At 47.1% G+C, this 19279-nt stretch overlaps 1 protein-coding gene across 1 annotated transcript in view; it reads right to left on the bottom strand.

Annotated features, from left to right (window-relative positions):
• The window catches only part of SHISA6 (shisa family member 6), a 250936-nt gene that overhangs the window by 178197 nt on the left and 53460 nt on the right, over positions 1–19279 (bottom strand). Inside the window, exon 3 of the mRNA XM_065648020.1 lies at positions 12874–12969. Within this exon, the coding sequence (XP_065504092.1) occupies positions 12874–12969 (96 nt within the window). The remainder of the gene's footprint in view (positions 1–12873; positions 12970–19279) is intronic.

The raw sequence follows: 19279 nt of genomic DNA, 5'->3' as shown, positions 1-19279 counted from the left end.
TTGGAATAAAACTTGTGTTACATTTTAAACAACTGAGGCAGAATGATGACATAAAAAGAACAGATAAGAGTACAGTACCTTAACAAAATTGTGAAGGGCTATGCCTCCAACAAGAAATCTGTGAGTTGTGTGCACAGATACGGCTGCACATAAAGAGCAGATCTGCTCAGAAATACGGTTGTGTAGGATGAGGGCCTTTACTCAGCAGATCTGCATCTCGCTGTCGGCACTAACATTTTTCTTATCGCAGCCAGGAAGGCAACCCCCGAGCTCAAGCTGTCTCCTGCATCCATCACAGCATTTGAACAAACCCCCACCAGCAAAATCCAGTTTGACTCCTGGAGTCAGGCTTCAGTTTCCATCCTGACCAGAGCACTCCTTTTTGTTCACATTATAAGCACATTTATTCCAGGAACATCAGCTACCTTTTTTTTTTTTTTTTTTAAGAGAAGGGTTCTGACGTGCCCTTAATTCATTCCTTGTTCAGAGGGGGAAATGCACATTGGGAAAGCAAACCCACCATTTTCTCAAGGGGCAGGTGCACAACAGCGGTATGGTATGGTCTGCATTGGCATACAGAAGTCAATTTTCTGCAGCAGATCCAAGGCAATGCCATTGAAATCAATTAAAAAACACCAGCCATTGGCAGAAAGTGGGTTTGGAATCAGCCCTTTAGTAGAGAAACTAGGCTGTCATCCAGAAACCGTATGTCAGCTATATGAATTACTGGCAAAAACCCAGTTTCTCTCTTCATTCACTTGATGCTAGGACTATCCAAGAGTCAGAAAACCCGCCACGAAGAGATCCGTTCCTGCTCAAACGCCTCCTGCTCCACGCACCTTGCTATGGGCATTGTCTCAGCATTTGCCTCCAGCTGAAATGCTGCTCCCTGTTCTGCAGCCACTAATTCAGAAGGAAATTCAGTGAAAAAAAAGGTGCTTCTTGCTTTTCACCTGTCAGGCAAAGAATCGCAGGTTCAATGTAACCAGCAGCCTCAGAAACCGCCACAGCCCTGCGTCCTGGTAGCTGCGCCCCATGGGAGCACCAGCGGCAGCAAGGCCCTGCATGGGAGTGATGTCCTCATCCAGGAGAACCCTTGGAGAAACCATCATGACTGCATTTACATAAGGAAATAAGGGCACACCGCTACAAAAAGTCATTGTGGGCATTTGTTTTCAGGAGTGTCATGGCCTCCGCATGAGGGATTTGCGGACCCTGGGAGTTTTAAAGCCACTGCCTGAAGAGTGTGGATGGCAGAATGGATTTACTCCAGTTCTGAGGAGAAATGGAGATGCAGTCAGAAAGAGCTGTCCTAGAAGCGTTATGAGTGTATTCTTCTCAACAGATGCCAACTTTTAGAGCACTTGCTCATGCCCTAAAAGAGACGCAGGAGGAGGAGTGCAGGATTTGCTTTGGAAAGTCCAAGCGAGGAGAAAATGCTCTACTCATCCTGCAGCCCACAGCCCTCCCTCACTTCTCCACATAATCTGCTGTTCTCTTAGGGTTTCTTGGAGAACTTGCTGGCCCTACCATCTCCTGAGAACCTCCGGGTAGCGAGTCATCTGCGCCCCGAGGACAACGCCGGATGAGGGCTGCCCATTGCTCCTCCTCAAGTCCTGAGGGGACTGTGGCACTTCGACCCAAGGGCCTGCCCGCTGCCATGGCAGCAGAAGCAATTCCTGCCACAGGGGACGGTAAGATCATTTCAGCCTCAAAGCGGTTACAAAGGACACTGTAATGCAGTTACTCCCCTTATCTCCTCCCTGCTCCTTGGCAACCCCGCGCTTTTTGTTCCTGGAGAACAGCAGCAAATTTTGCGCTGCGCAGACTTCCCTCACCTATAAAAATGACACGGCACGACCTGTTTTCATAACCTAAACTCAGTCACGGAAATGTCAGGAAATTGCTGAGCTCTGTCTCTCCCTGTGTGCCCAAAGAGTAACTCAACAGTTAGAAATATTTTCCGGCTAAAGCAAGACCTTTCACGTACATGCCAGAGGGAAACTGCTCCTTCTCTGGAGCAAAAAACTAAGCCTGGGCTTAACTGTGTAAACTTCCTAGCAGTTCCTCCAGCATCTACTGTGTCAATCTATACGTGCCTTAGACTTGTGAGTGCTGTGTCTCTCACAAGCCCACGACTACCAGCAGTTATCCTGGCACACAGTGAAGAACAGGAGCAAGGCAACGGGCGTCCTGGTCCTCCGGGTGACCTCAGCCTGTGGCATCAGATCGATGACACATGCAGGCTCTCTCCACTGAGCAGAGAAGGATTTTGGTGCCCGGCTGAAAGCGCAAGCCTGACTTTAAGCCAGAGAGGGTAGGAATCATCTGGCTACACTACAGACCTCTAAAGTGTCCTTGCAGCTCCATGAATGGAAGATTAATGGCTCACTGACAAGTGCCACCAGCATTAGTCACTATGAGACAGTCTAAACGGAAGGAGGTTCTGAGCCTACGGGATCTGCCCTGTCATGGAAGAGTAAAGCAGCCCTGCTGGGATGCAACTGCACAAGAAAAGGATGAAAACTTCTACATCTGCTGCCTCTGAACCAGCAGAGCAATATGCTAACAGGAGCAGGCTCTACACAACAGCAGATTACAGTTCAGCTTCTGTTCAGCTAAGGCTAGATTAAGGGCCCAACACACTAGAAGTCATAGATTTTGTGCTTAGGCAAAGGGAATTTTATTATCCTTTTGACTGCAAAACAACTGTTGTCGGAAAGCCCTCATTCAGCTGTTTTACTCTGCACCTCTTGGAGCATGGACACCAGGCCTGCAGGAAAGTCCTGGCAGTATTAAACAAAACTTGCTTTGGAATAATATGAAGAATTCCTCCAGCTGAGCAACAGAACAGGAACTAAATGACTAGAGAACCACAGGTCTGGAAAAGTAGGTCTGGGACAACAAAGTGATGCTGTAAACTATGAAACTTAACTTTCCTACTTCAACAGCTGCTGCACACCTGTAAATCCAACACATGAAGGAATAAGACATCTGGGGCATGTGTCCCTCTGGTCTGTCCCCATCTAGGAATTATGGTTCCCATCTTCAACCTGGGGCCTTTAGACACCACCACAATATAAACTTGTCACAGTCAGGGGCCTGCATGCTGTCAAGAGATGGAGATTAATCTGTTTCAAAGAGCACAAAATGTCAATCAGTAAATTCAAGTCTGTCTCTCAAGGACTGTCTGCGATTGACTTCGTTGTATAAACTCCCTACAATTGTCCACAGTTTTATCCTGACTATTAAAGGATGAACTGAAGCACCTAAGACCAAATAATTTCCCTCTGAGTGAGTACCATATCTAGAAAGGAAACTTGGAAAACAAATCAGGGGCCTGTGTTTCCAAAGACACTTCTCTGATGATGAGTCAGTGTTCCTCCCAAAGAACTGTAGAAGATAAACTGTATATAACATATTGGTTTTGCTATGGCAGTAGATTTTTGGACATGCCCAAGCTCTTCATCTGCTGAACTCTGACCACAAGATTTGGTTGTTCTAGTGAGATCACAGATGCTTCAGAATTACAGATCCCTCTGCAAAGTTCCCTGTCAGCACCCAGGAATCTCCAATTTTTTTCAAAATATTTAAATTTTTTATCTACAGTCTGCAAATATGATTAGGACTGAATGCTGCCCTGCTAAAGAAACAGTGTGCCAACTCTAAGGGTAATACTTAATTTCAGTTAAAATCCCTGCTTGCAGAGATAACCAGCCTGAGATGCTCAGTGACACTGTAGCAGGAAATCATAAGGTTTTTTATACACCAGTTCTTGATAATAAATATAGAAAAAGACATTCTTCAAAGAGAAGTTTGTGGCATGCAGCTGAAGCTCCCTGTTTCATAGATAGCTGGGCTGTAACTGCCAGCTTTTTACCAGCCTTCAGCTCGCTTTTCAAAGGTATCCACCAAAACATCATGGAGAGTTGACGGACTCTCTGTGACAGGGCACCCGACAATAGGCAGGGCTTTTTTCTTCTCCTCTCAGCTATTGTAATTTATTTGATATACTGTTAACACACAGGAGAAATTAGAGAAACCCATTCTAGAGTACTACATTATTGAAAACCATCCATGGGAACTTGAATGCTGGATGCAAAGGAGCTTGTAGGACAAGGAAGTGAGCAGCAAAATAATTCACTGACCACAGACAGAGAATGAGCTGAGTGATAACTTCTGTGATTTACATTGACATGGAAACATAAGGTCCTCAGCAGTGGCAGTGATGAAGGTTAATCCCAAACTCCTGGGCATGCCTGGGTCCGTACAGGGGACCACATGCTGAAGTCAGAAGCCAGAGATGCCCCATGACGTTTTGCAAAGTGCCAGGTGCAAGTTTAGCCCCAATACTGCATGTTTCACTATTAGTTGCCAAAACACATAGCTAACCCCAGCCTGAATGTGCACATGCAGAAAGGCACAGGGTGGTCTTTCCCTGGCTTGGACACAAGATTCTGGGTTTAATTGTCCCTCAGTGAGAAAGAACAGGCAATCCAGCCTGGCCGGTGTCCTCCCCTCCCACCTCAGTTCTGCCTGTGTCCTCCAGGAAGCATGTTTGATCAGGTCAAGTAAAAAATGCCATCGGTTGGCTGAAGTGGTGTACAGTATGATCTCCAAGTGACAACAAGTGTCTGTTCACATGCCCAGTGAGGCTCCGGCAGAGGAATCTGGCTGTCGTGCTGCAGGGCCCAGTCTCCATTTAATAGCTGGCTACGGAGTAACTCTGGGCGTCTTGCCACAGGAGGCTCAACCTCCTGGCTTTGCAGTGATATTTGTGCTCCGTGCCCTGCTTGTGGTCATTTGTCTGCTGTTTCCTTAATAAGCTTGAGACAGGTGCCCAGATTAGCTGCCAACCCTCCTTCTGCTCACTTCTTATAGCGTAGGACACACGAGCTCAGAAAGCCACGTTCCAAAAGCCTCTCCAGGTCGTGCTTTAAGCCAGGTTTGTGGCCAGTTTGTCTGAACTGAGTTTTTCTGAGGCACTTTTTGCATCAGTCTTTAATAACCAGACCAGTTGTGCTCCAGGTACGCAGCCCCCTGAGCTGGAAGACAGGGATGGGGAGCAGAATTAAGCCCAAATAATCCAAGGGGAAATAGTTGGTGACCTGCTACACCACTTGGACACACACAGGCCTATGGGATCCCCCCAACAGTGCTGAGGGAGCTGGTGGAGGTGATCACCAAAACACTTCCAATTATTTATCAGAAGTCCTGGCTAACTGGGGAGGTTCCAGTCAACTGGAAGGTGGCAAATGTGATGCCCATCTACAAGAAGGGCCGGAGGGAGGATCCGGGGAATTACAGGCCAAGCGATCAGGCCCAGTCAGCATGGGATTATGAAAGGGAGGTCCTGCTTGACCAACCTGATCTCCTTCTATGACTAGGTGACCCACTCAGTGGATGTTGTGTACCTGGACTTTAGTAAAGCCTTTGACACTGTATCCCACAGCATTCTCCCAGAGAAGCTGCAGTTTCTGGATGGTGGACTCTGCAGTGGGTGAAGAACTGGCTGGATGGTCAGGCCCAAAGGGTTGTAGCGAACGAAGACAAATCCAGTTGGTGGCTGGTCATGAGTGGTGTCCCCAGGCTGAGGCCAATTGTATGAGTTTTAACAAGGCCAACTGACAGGTCCTGTGCTTGGGTCATAAGAACCCCACGAATGCTCCAGGCTCGGGGAAGAGTGGCCGGAAAAGGACCTGGGGGTGTTGGTGACAGCGGCTGAACATGAGCCAGCGTGTGCCCAGGTGGCCAAAAAGGCCACCAGCATCCTGCCTTGTATCAAGAATAGCGAGGCCAGGAGGAATAAGGAAGTGATCGTCCCCCTCTACTTGATTCCTGGGGTCAGTTTTGGGCCCCTCACGCCAAGAAAGCCCTTGAGGTGCTGGAGCGAGTTGAGAGAAGGGAACGGAGCTGGGGAAGGGGCTGGAGCACAAGTGTGATGGGAGCGGCTGAGGGAGCTGGGGGTTCAGCTGGAGAACAGGAGCTGAGGGGAGACCTTCTGATCTCTGACCTGCCTGAAAGGAGCTTGGAGCCAGGGGGGGTCGGGCTCTGCTCCCCAGGAACAAGCGCCAGGACCAGAGGAAACGGCCCCAAGTTGCGGCAGGGGAGGTTGAGGTTGGATCTGGGGAACAATTTCTTCCCCAAAGGGCTGTGGGGCATTGGAACAGGCTGCCCAAGGCAGTGGTGGAGTTGCCATACCTGGAGGGGTTTGAAAGATGCAGAGATGAGGTTCTCAGGGACATGGGGTAGTGCCAGGGGTGGATTATGGCTGGACTTGATGACCTTGAGGGTCTCTTCCAACCGAAATGATTCTACGATTCTACGACAGAAGGGCATGAACCCGTCACCTTAGTTATTTCAATGTACTTTGTAGAAGGTGACCACAGGGATTGATGTGGTTTTCTCATGTTCACCCCCTTCCCTCCCTACAGCAGTGGCATGATGCACAACTGCTGCAGGCATCGGTAAGGTTTCCATGACCTCCCCCTCTCCTCCCACTCAGCAATTCAGTGGGCTATGAAAAAAAAGACCTGTCCAGACTCTCCTGAGAAATGGACGGTCGTGTCTGAAATCGATTAAATAATTCAGAGGGGACTGAAATGCCTTATTGCGTAATGGAATCTTTCTGCAAAGCTGTGAAGCAGTTTTTACATCCAAATGATCCTATTTTCATGTCAATACAATTAAGTGTCAGAATATGCAATAGTTGAAATTAATCTGGAATCAGAATGCAAGTGATCTTTAGCAAACACATAGCAAGACGTGATCAAAATCATTAGATATTATCCATAATGAACATAAAATGATTCATTGGGATGCAGCAGGCTGTGGCTTGACATCTCTCCATTGATACAAAATGTCTAACAAGTGTTTAATGAGAAAAGGGACGCAACATACCTAACCCTCAATTTTTGCATAGTCAAAGACATGGCATGTCAAAGACATGCACAGACATGGCGTGTCACAGAAGCAGGTATGAAACAAAATGACCCTTAAACGTCTCTTTTTCCCTGTATTAATGAGTCTACTGCAATCATGGATTATTCATGATGGAGGTAGGCAGTAAATCCCATCTTGGAGCTGATTCACTGCATGTTTTGTAGTTGGACTGATGCTGATTGTGACAGAGGTAATCCAAGACCCCAAAATAACAAAAGAAGGGTATGAAGCAGCACTTTGGGAAAGAAACTGGAACACAAGGCTGCCAGCCAAGCGACAGGGAACCAGCCACGATGAGCAGGGAACCAGCGCACTGCTGGAGAGAGGAATCAGAATCCTCAAACTGCTCATGATGATTACATTAATAAATCTCTTTCCTCCCTCTGAATTATATGTACATGCCAACGGACCAGTAAAACTGCTGGCTCCTGAGTTGATATTTGTAAAAGGGCTCAGTTCAGGGTCTCCAAAAGGAACAGCAATGTATGTAAAAGGGGAATACACACAACACGTACAAGGAAAGTGGGGTCAGCCAGTGTGAACACCCGATCCCATTTTACCATGTTGTAGCACCTTTAGTCTCTACACAGAGCTTGCAGCATGCTGAATATTATAAATCCACTGAGGTGTCTGCATAAAGATCAGTTTGCATACAGACATGTCATTTATAAAATACAGAGCCTGTCACAGATATTCTTCAGCTTGCAGAAAAACCAATGAAGGTGGGAAGAATGTGCAAATGAGGCAACATAACGGATGGGTAGATCAAGACATTTCTGGAAGGAAGTGACCTGATCCTCATATTGTCACGGGATGTCCCACAGCCCTGTCATCATCAACAAGAGTCACACAAACACCAACTTGGCAATTCTGTCTTGGGCAAACACATAGTTGTGAGTCATTTACTCTGTGCTTCCTCTCTCCATACAGAGAGAAGGCAGAACCTTCCAGTGGAGCAGCAGAGACACAGTGCTGGGAAAGCTTTGGAGCTCCCAGGGGAGAAAAAGATGTGAAAGCGGAGCTGCCGCCCACCTCAGCTGGCTGAGACCCCGCAGCAGCTCGGGAAGATCTCGGTTGCTAAGTATGATCTAGAGCTGGATTTGTCCTCTTTCATGTTCGCCTTTGCAGGAGGTTCTCTTATCAACAGACACCAATGTTAAACTGCCAGATGAGGCAAGTTGCTGCTTTACTCTTGGAACTTGTCTTGCAATAAGCCTGAGTGACCCTATGGACATCAGGCTCCCCATCTCCTGGTACTGGCCCATAGGGTGACTGTGGGAGCACAGTGTGGGGCTGGGAGCGGTCTGGATCTCCAGGAGGTGATCACCAACGAGGTGAAGGTCTGGCCATGGTGCCAGCTCAGTGCTGAGGTATCTCCCCCAGCTTGTCAGAGCCCACAGATAGACAAGTGAGTGGGAAGGAGCCATGAGAGCCAGCTGTTCCCTCAAGCCCATGAGCTCTCCCTCCCATCCCGACATCACCTTGTCTCCTCTCACTCTCACAACCCCCTGCATCTTCCAAACCTCAAACCCACCTTTTAGCCATCATCCACTGCTCTGGCACCAAGGGGTATATGCTCTGTCTGTCCTCAAAGCAACTCATGCACATGGCTTGGGAGAGAAAGGTGACCATTTCCTAAGGTGGGACTAGATCAAGAATATGCACAAAGAAAAGCTGATATGTAGAAGATATTATCAACTGTATGAAAGCAAGAAGTCAGCAACAGCTGACCTCTCACTTTCCCTTCTGCCTGTATGTGGATGCTGCGCATCATTTCAGGTAACAGGGAGTGGGATACTTATCAGGAGATTGCACAGGGTGAGGCTGTATCTGGGGAGTATGGTGCCTAGTTGGGTGTAAGCTCCTGCTAGAGGACACATACCGTGTTCCCACACACCAGACACATGTGTTCAACCAAAACCAGCTCAGGCTGGACAGCTGTCCCACCAAAACAGTGCCCTGAACCCCTTGGAAGATGCATGAGTTACAACCGTGCTGCATGACAGCGAGAACAGAGCCCGAGGCAGGCAAATCCCACATTCAGGCTGTAAATCTTGCCACATCTGCACCAAATATCACAAGATAAAACATGCTCAGTCACCGGGCTGGCTTCTCTACACCAACATCATTTTCACATTGCCCACAGTGCAGGATGCTGGTGCAGCTCCAGAAATGCCAGCGGCAATGTCGTCAAGCTTTAACAGCCACTTCATATGGTTCTTTCTTCTTCCTGCCTATTGGCACTGCTGGAGAACATCCTTAGTGCAAATTTTAGTGGGATACGTGAAGAAAAGTGACTCCTGCAGATGCCCTGACTCAGAGCACATCTCCCAGAGAATCCAGGAACAGGAAAGATTTTCGGCCTTGAACCAACAGCGAGAGGTTCCGTTTCTGAAAGTGTTCTTGGCCGGGCTCTGAGGAGACTTGACTCGTCCTAAGGTTTCCACACACACTTTTCAAGGTACAGTCCTACCTCTGCACCCCATCAAGGACATGGCACAAATTTACAAGAAACTAGCAGATTTTAGGAAAAGTCCTGCTTTTCCCTATGAGATGACCCTGCAGTAGAGAAGCTTAAAATCTCATATTCCTCCTGACTCAATTCCTTGTCCCCTCACACTCAGTTCAACCGGGAAATTATGCTTTTCCAGCAAAGTCGTCACTATTTTTGATAAAGTTTCAGAGTTACTAGGAAAACAAATAAGTTGTTAATGATGAAGTGAGCTTATCATCTGCTCTACAGATTTTCTGCTGCTGTCAACTGGTGAAACGCAAGGGGCTCAATTCCATTCGGAAACTACGTTCAAGGTCTGAGGCCGGTATGAAAAACTAAAATAAAAATCACATTTTTCCCCTGAAAATTCAACAATTTTGATCTGGAGTAGTTAGTCTGGAGTGAATTTACTGCTTTTCAAGACTAGTTCACTCACTGGGGTTGAACACCCACATGGGTGCTTGCTCCATGCTGTGTCTCCCAGGTGTCTCTACATTAATCTGAAGGCTACTACCCCAGAATAAAATGTCTAACTTGTAGCTATCTAGATTTAGATGAGATCAGCCCTGCCGTGTGTCTGACCATGGGGATTTTCCACGGCCTAAAGACTTTGGATCCATTCCTAGATCATCATGGCAGACTGACAGTGAAGTCTTTAGCCATGGTTTGAAGAACACACTACGTAGTGATTTTATAGACTTAAATGCCAGGCGGTGATGCATTGCCCAATGGAGTGTCATGTAAGAATCATAAATCACAATCTTGCCGGAGCTTGCGGATGTCAGACATGTGAATATGCTGAATTGGTATCCATGGTAGTTCAGCATGTCTCGCATCTTTGTCTTCTGCCCAAAATAGATTAGCTCCTAAATATTACTCAGCACTTGGAGTTCTGCCACAGCCAGAAGACAGTTGAGAAAACACCAAAAATATGCCTCCCAGTGCAAAGAAATATTGAGATAAACTTCATTGGCTTTGTTCAGTCTAAAAGCAAAACCCTCTTCCATGGTGGCGTAACAACAAGGCAGGCCGAGGTTATTTGGTTAATGGTAGTCAAGGCAGAGATTTTAACACATGCACTGGAACTGAAATAGAACAAAATCTGAGCATGAAGCTGCTCAGATAAAGCTCAGGACTGTAACCCTTGCTGGAGCATTCATCTCTCCTGTCCACATGTACAGCTGGGTTGCCACTTCAAACTGAACACAAGAAATACACTGTGCAGTATGTCCAGAAATAATCAAATTATATAGGGTACAATCCTAACGATTGAGCCCCTAAGTCATTTGTTACATCCAAAGTCCCTGGTTTCACAGCACTAATAGGCAATCAAATCATATCGCAGACAAAGACAAATCTCCACATTTGCACAAGCAAACAAGGCAGTTTTCCTGCAGAATGTGTTGGCATGTTAATCACTCGCAATGGTCATGAGTGGGCGTGTGAATTTACCATTAAAAAGTTAGAAGTTAACATTATGGTACTGTTCAAATAAAATGTGAATTTACAGGTAGCTGAAAATCAAATTCAAAGGCAAATCCATTCCTTTATGTCCACAAACAGACATAATTTCTTCAGATAATAAAAGCCTTTTTATTCGGTCTGGAAAGCACCAGCCTACCCGACGGCTGCTGGAAAAGGTGGTTTATGAACAGCCTGGACTCCCATTGCCCATTCTCCCACCTTCCCAGGGGTAGGAAATGTTCCCTGAGGGGCTCCCAGCAAAGCCAGTGGAAAAGGTGTGAAAACCACCGCCCTGTCTCCAGAAGAACAGAGCCTCCAAGACTTTTAAGTTAAAGACGGAAAGGAGGTTTTATTCTTATCTGGGAAGGAAATGGGAAAAGAATATTGTACAGAAAACTGCTTGAAGAGAATTCAAATGTCCGAGACAAAGAAGCAGGTTTTACGGCCCTGCCCGGGGTTGTCCATGTGCTTGGTGAAGGCTACGAGGACACACCACCCTGCAGACCACGTCTCTATGGGGGTACACTGGCTATCTCACCCTAAAGATACCGTCAGGCCTGATGGGATACGGCACGACTGTAAAACTCCTTTTGGATGGAGAGGAGAGAGGGAGACCTTGTGTGAAACGCCATCCATGAGTCCTTCTTTGGACCAGTTCGGTTCCCAGCCCACCTGAAGGTTCATGGTGGTTTTCTCTGCTTCCCTTCCACCGGTGCAGTGCCAGGCTGGAATCACAGGATATTGTATTACAAGTCCCACGGGTGCTGCCTCAGCCTCAGTAAACTTTATTTAAGCACACACAGACATACACAGACAATATACATATATTTGTTTCTTCTCTGACAGTTCTACAGGACCAACACTGCTTCGGATGACACTTACGGAGAATTTGAAAAAGTGCAGGAAGTGTACAAAATAAATAAAGGTCTTTTAATAATTTGTGAGTCATGGTCATCCACAGAAACAACACAGGTGCATTCAACCAGGCGAGCACATGGACACGTCTCCACATACAGTACATTGTGTCTATATAGGTATCTCCACATACATTGCGTCTATAGAAATGTACAACAGTCTCAGAAGTCAGCAGGACACAAAACCAGACGAGCACCGGCACGGCACATGCTTTGCACTCCCCGTGTCACAACCCACTGCCAGGGCACCGGCGTGACGCGGCCAGGGGGTGCTGTGAACGGAAAGATGCTCCAAACATCGTCTCACCATACACTATAACAACTCACCAAATACGCAACAACGGCATAGAACGAACATTCATCTGGGGTTCTGGTGACCAGCGACTTGGAGTCAGATCTCACAGCTTTTGTGTCACCACAACTCCTGGGATATACGGTTACTTATCTAATATAGCTACAACTGTCTCTCAACATATATTTTATATACAGTACATATACACAGAACATACATAGAGCAGTATATGTATATTTTTGTGTTTTCACGTTTGTACATTATATCACAGAATATATGAACACATAAAATATATGTTTTAGGACCTAAAAAGAAATAATTTTATAAAATATTCATAATACCCCCCCAAAAAAGCCCGGAAGTCAAACAAAAGAAATCCCGAAACGCACTCTCGCAGTGTTCACTGCCTGCCCTCGGACAGCACTGCGCTTCCTCCCTTTCCCTTTGTAAGTACAGCAGCACAATGGTGGTTTGCAACCATGCACCCAGGAAAACAAAAAGCAGTATAAATTGTTGAGCCACACAGTCAGAGCGGAGTCTGGAGCCCGGCTGTCTGACTCCCTGCTCTCCCTCTGTCTCCCTTGCTAGGATTTAAAAGGTTCTGCCAGGAGCACAGTATTTTACCTGCAGCAATATTTGCTAGACTAAACCCACTGACTGCAGTCCAATACTGTTATCTCATAGCACTTAGAACCTGGCTTCTGAGTTATAGCTTTTTTTTATTTAAAACAATCTTTCTATTTAGCAAAAAATTGTTTCCACTGTACCCTTCGTGTGTCCTCTTCCTAATGTGACAAACCCGGAGGAGATGAAATTATGGAGATCTGGTCCTCCACTTCGGTAAATATCCTTTCCATAGTGACCTGCCAAGGAAAAGAAAACAAGGAAGCCTTTATTTGCTGTCTCTGTGTATATATATATATAAACACACATCTATGTTATATAGCCCCACTCTCATTTATGGGTACCAAGGCCCCACCACATGGTTCCATTATCACTGGCAAGCAGAGGGTATAACAGAACGTACCAGTTACAGCAGCATCGAACTCTCATTGCTTTATTGGCAAAGATTTATGAAGAAGAACAATTGCATGTTTTGATAAGTGCCAAGGAATGATCAGATTCTGAGAGAGGAACCACTAATGTGCCAAATCAAACACCCCAGTCTCTGGGAAACTGGATCATCCCGGGCTGAGATTCAGGTTTGCTGGGGGCAGCACTCCCCAGGAACTGGTCTCACTCAAACCTTGCAGACTAAGGAGCTAAAGGAAATCAGAAGAGACGTGGCTTTGATTCTTCACGATTCCAGACAGACCCCTGACAGCATTTGTGTCCCGTTGGTAAAGATTTTATCTTAGCACAAAAGCAAAGGTGCAAATATCACCCTTGCCCAGGCTGGACCCAAGTCCCCATTAACAGTACGACAGAAAACTTTGTCTTTTCGCTTTGATTTGCTCTGGTCCTTAAGTGGCATCCCTGGATAGTTTCTCAAGTGCAATAGTCTCCTGCAGAAGACTGCAGGAGCTTTATCAGTTCATGACAAAAGAGTAGGTTCAGAAGACACCCAGCTTTTTAATATTTTAATCTATTAATAAAGAAAAAGGCCTTCTGCCTCCCTGTTACCGTGAAAAGCTCTGAAATGAGTACACAGATAATTTTTCAGATACTCTTTATCATCTCCTCCCTTTTTCATGTTGTTAATTTTTCTGTTCCTTTTATTTTAGAAAGAGGCAAAGATAAGCTAGGTTAGGGGGGTGGAAGGAAGGCAGCCTCAGGGGCTGGGAATGCAGCTCCCTCCCCGTTAAGTCTCCAGCTTCTCAGTGCCTTTCTGCACAAGCAGATGTGTCGCTGTTCGAGCCGCGGTGGCTGGGGGTCCAGCAGGGCAGATGGTCCCGAGCAGCAGAGCTGAGTCAGGAGGCGATGGGGAGGCCCAAATGGGCATCAGGGATGCAGGTGGAAATGCAACCTGAGGCCATGTTCTGGCTGGCTGGCGTTGCCCCTGACAGATGCTACAGCCCTTGACTTTTTCAAACACTGAGACCAAATGCCGTTTGTTCTCATACACTTTCAGGCTCCCTGGCAACACTGTGAAAACTGATAGGAACAGACACTTTGAAATCTCATCAGTCTGCAAAGGTTTCCTCTTTTTAACCAGTCATTCTCACCACGGTATCCCAGCAGCTACAACTGGTTTTGCAGGCCATTACTCCTGTCATCACAGTCCACCTTGCATATGAGCGGGCTGAGGGTAAGCGCCGCCCCGAGGTCTAAATTGTCCCCAAACGTCCCTCTGTTCTGCCCTGCGATGGGTCTGAGCAGGCTCCAAACCCCACTGCCCGTTCAGGGAGGACACTGGGAGAGCCTAAAACTGACTCTGCCATCACAAGAGCACGTTGAAGATCCTCAGAGGGGGCTCATGTGACAGGCAGAAGATGCTGAGACTTCTAACAATGCTTATTCCTACCTAAAAGAAAAAGCATCCCGCTCGCTTCCTTCGTCTATTTTTAATGGTCACCACCCTTAAGGTATTTAAAAGGCGCATAGACAATGTTCTTAGGGACATGGGTTAGTGCCAGAGTTAGGTTATGGTTGGACTCGATGATCTTGAGGGTCTCTTCCAATGGAAATGATTCCATGATTCTATGATTTTTTCTTTCCAGTAAGCCAATATTTGCTCATATGCTGTCAATTGCGATGCTCTCAGGGCCAGCTGCTCTAGGGACTGACCCTCTATCAGTGCCATAAATTTACCGTTTTAAACAAGGGTAAAAGAAACACAAAAGTATGCGCTATTACCTCTAGCTGAAATCAGCCGTCTTTTATATGTCCCTTTGGAGAATGGGTTTAAGACAGAGATCAAGAAGGAGAAGTATATAAAAAAAGAAAATGCAAACATTTACTGGCAGATTGAAGATCATTCATCAGCCATTTGCTCTCTGAACCTTGCTCTGCCCCTTCATATATTACATAGAAGTTAAATTAAACATTCCTGTGATAACAACCCATCAGCATTTGAACAGGAGTTATGTTTCCCCATGAGAAATCTGAATTTTTAGACTTCAAGTAGCATGAGTTTCTCCTTTTTACAGGTACATTACAGGATGGTACGTTTGTTTTACAGATTTTTTTTTTTTTATTCCTGATGACTTGTGATCATTTCTCTTGTCTTCGCAGCACAGAAATGCTGGTGCGCAGCTTTTACTTTTCAGAAGAGCCTTGGGTGCTGCTGCTGGGCCACGCTCAGGTGCTGTTTTCCAAGCAGACTTTTTCCTAGAAAATCACTTCTTGACTGCGATGTTTCATACTGGAAGTGAACGCTCCCTTCCCAAAACGCACGTACCCAGTAGCCACAGCAGAGCCAAAGAAGCTCAAGCACAAGCAGACAAGGCCACAGAGCAGCGGAAGCGCAGACAGGGCTACATCAGACCAGAAAACATCCCTGTTTCAGTCTCCATTGGGGCTGTTTCCCTCCTTCCTACCTCCAGCTGTGCGGGGAGTCCTTCTGCAGCTGGTGGAGAGGGACCGGCCCTGCCAAAAGGGGGTTCAGCCGCAGCTCGGCTGCTGATGGAGACACCTGTCTTGTGGGCAAGAAGGAGCCCCTGGAGCTTACCCAAGGTGTTCACTTTTCCCAGGCTGAGGCTGGGCGTTTTGCTCTATAACAAGAGAGCTAAAAATGGCCCGATTTCTTAAAAAAACAAGTGTAAATGGACAGATTTTCTTTTCATTTCAGACTGCCATTCCGGACAGAAAGGGTCTCTCTCTGAAACCCCGCAAGGTCCCCCTGAGCCGGTGCTGGAGGCTGCACCAGCCCCATGCGGTGTGTTCATTGCCCTGCGGGGCCGGGTGGTGACACGGAGCTGTTGCAGAACCCCGAGCACACAAAACCCACAGATCTCTGAGCTAAATCTGCTGTGTAAATGAGGTGGGGACAGTTTGACACCTATCTTGTCCCTGCCGTCTGCGGGCATTAGTCACATCGCTCTCCCTCCTCCCGCACAGATCACATCAGAGCAAAGCTGCCTTTTGGTGTTGTGTTCCCCTGGGAGCGCACACAAGATATTCCACCCCAGGGAGCTGAAACCCAGGACCCAGGGGCAGCATCTGAGACCTAAAAGAAGTCAGATAGAGCAAGAGCGGCAGATCAGCGTGGCGAGCAAGGCAGCTCAGCCCAGCACACTCATGTCCTCAGGCTCCCAGCACGCACTTTCCCTCTTTTACAGCTCCCGCTTTGGGTGGAATTGGCTGCTGTCTGCCAGTTTTCCATATCCAGGCCTCCTAGCAGGTGTTAACCCTCTCCCGGGCTTGCTGGTCGCTAAGATCACAACCAGTGTCCCCCCCGCATCCTCTGCCTGCGGCTGTGAACGAACCGCACCGCACAGAAGCCAGATTTTATGATGATGGACTCTGACAACTCGCGCTACTTCCGAAGTACAGCGGCCACCCGCCTGCCTGACCTCCCGGCACGGAATGTGCTACCTTTTAATACAGTATTTCTCCAGAGATTTTGCATCTCTAAGGTCTGTTTCTCACGGTGAGGATAAAATTTCAAATGCTGCCTCAGAGCACCGTGTCTGACTCTCTCGGAGAGACTTTTCCTTCTCTCTTACTCCCTGTTCTCGCTCATACTCGTATCCGTGTGCTCCAATGCATGTAAACCCTCAGACGCACACAAGCTCGCAGGCGTTTTCATTAAAAGAAATGAACAGGACTCCAGCAAGGCTGTGTGTTACTAAAGCAGATGAAGACCAACACTTACACGACGTAAAATTTCCAAAAGAAATTGAAACAATTCAAAACGTGAGTATTTTTTTTTCCCTCTCTTTCACTTGTAAGGCACAGCACAGGCAGAGGGTAGATGCATGTTTTGCCTGCCACAAAATAAAGGCATATTCTTTGGGGCATACAGCATCCTGCATAACACACATATGGAACAAACTCAGTCACAAACAGCAATTACAGCCCCAGCTCTGATTTAACAGAATTATTAGAGCTGAACTAAAATGCTGTTATCTACCTCTTGGAAGCGTTATTACTGAGTACGGATTACGTCATCCTGAGACAGGCAACAGGGACGGTCATGGACAGCCCGATACACTCTGGGAATCTGACCTCATCCTTGTCCCAAATTTCCTTGGAAAAACAAACAAACAAACAAACAAAAAAACCCATCAACCAAAAAAACCCTACACCCTAGAGGAATCCCCATAGCTAAACTCCTCAGCAGGAAAATGCTCAGACAGATTTCTGTGGAAAAAACCAAAACCAAAACCAAACAAAAACCAAACAAAACCAAAACAAACCCAAACAAAAAATCAAACAAAACCAAAAAACAAAAACAAAAACCAAACTTCTTAGGGGGAAGAAAACCCCCCACAGCCTACCTGCCTCTGAAGCTGCTCATCTGTGCTGGTGTGATTCTTTTCGGAGTTATTTTACACATATCAGCAGACCAAGACAAAGGCCATGAGCTGCCAAAATGACTGTAAGGTGTTTGCTGGGCACCCAGCAGACCGCTCTGCATCGCCCTATCCTGTCAGTCAGACACAATCACCTCTGAATGCAAGGGGAGGCACGGCTCGGACCCAAACCGAGGAATTCTTGGGGCCAGAGTGGCACAGGGCAGCCAGCGAGCACACAAACCAACCCAATTTGAGGAAAGTCTAATTGCAGAAATTGGTGGGTATTAGACATGGTTGTGGGCGACACCACTGAAGGAAGCGCTTGCACGCAGGTCGGGTATTTTACCACAGCGTGGGGTGCAGATTAACAGAGATTACAATTATAAGAAGGGGCACCCAAGGGATGCCACTGAAACATTACCATTTTCTTTCTTAAAAAAACCCCAAACAAACCGGAGCCAGCTGGCACCTCTCACACTTGTCAGAATGAAGGCACAGTAAGGGCCTCTCACACACTGACAGTGTGGTTTTTCTGGTTTAACACCATAGATCTGGGATCACTGTCTATCCTGAACACGCAAATGTACACGAAAAAAAAGCAACTGGAAAGTGTTCAGTGGTGCTTAGGCTGGGCTGTCAGCATTGTGCAGCCAGACATGGACATGACGTAGTCCAAATCAGCGCAGGAAATAATCATTTTCTATGCCCTACAGATATTCCTCAGCTTAAATCACAGTGGCGGGCTAAGAAGAGCTGAGCTGCACTCACCCTGTCCTAATACTGTGATAACCTACCCATAATTTCACCCACTTTCAAAATAACTGCCTCTTCTTTCTTTACCTCCCTTTTCCTCATGCTAGGCCTTGGTCACATCCTTCCCTGCTTCATCCCTCTTGTTCTCCATCCCATGCGACTGCTGACCGCAGAGACTCTCCGTAAACCAGCCCCCATGGGGCCACCGGTGCTGAGGAGATGACAGGGTGGCCTTGTCCATCTCCGCGGCTGCCTCTGTCCACAGCGCAGCAGGAATGTTCTTCTAGGACCAGGGTCTCTGTGATCCCCACAGGTCCTCAAGTTTTTCGTGATGTTTTTGAAAGAGAACGGACACGTCACCTGAGCAGACAGATCCACGTCTTACCCACCATGAGCCAGGCAGGCCTGTGCCACTGGGAGCAGTTTGATCGGCTGGCCCGGGCCCCAGCAAGCCCTCGCCAATCTGACTGCCCAGTGCATCAGAAAACGTGGTAAAAACTCACGCCAGGACCACTCCCAAGCCAAGGGGGAACTTTGGGTTCAAAACAGAACAAGAGGATCGTTCCAACTTGAAAAGTGGGAGATTCTTATTTTTCCTTTTCGTTTATATTAGTGTGACTTCAGGCTGATCAGCTTTCGGAGGGCATTTGCAGCGCATCTTCCAGCCTTCTTTACAACCAGGAAGGGTAAAAGCTTACTATTCCTGACTGAATACTGGAGCTCTCAAGTAAAACCATCGGCCCAAAACTGGGCTTTATGGACAATGACGCATACTGGAAGACTTCCCACAACATCGCGAGAACGGGGAACAGTTTCCTGGCACAGGGTTTGTGTCAGTCCAAACTGGCAACCCTGCCGAAAACATGCCCATTACTGCACAGCAGACCAAGCCAAGCCCAGTGCGGTTTGCTGCATGAGTCCAGGTCGTACTCATGTATCTTTCTGGCATTGGAAAAGATGTAGAAAGCGAAGCTAAAACCTGTGCTGGCTTTCCTGAGAAGTGACCAAGGGAACCTCTCCT

This window comes from Caloenas nicobarica, chromosome 18 (assembly GCF_036013445.1).
Source record: "Caloenas nicobarica isolate bCalNic1 chromosome 18, bCalNic1.hap1, whole genome shotgun sequence".
NCBI lineage: Eukaryota > Metazoa > Chordata > Aves > Columbiformes > Columbidae > Caloenas > Caloenas nicobarica.
The sequence above is the reverse complement of the archived record's forward strand: the minus strand, read 5'-3'. Positions and strand labels throughout refer to the sequence as shown.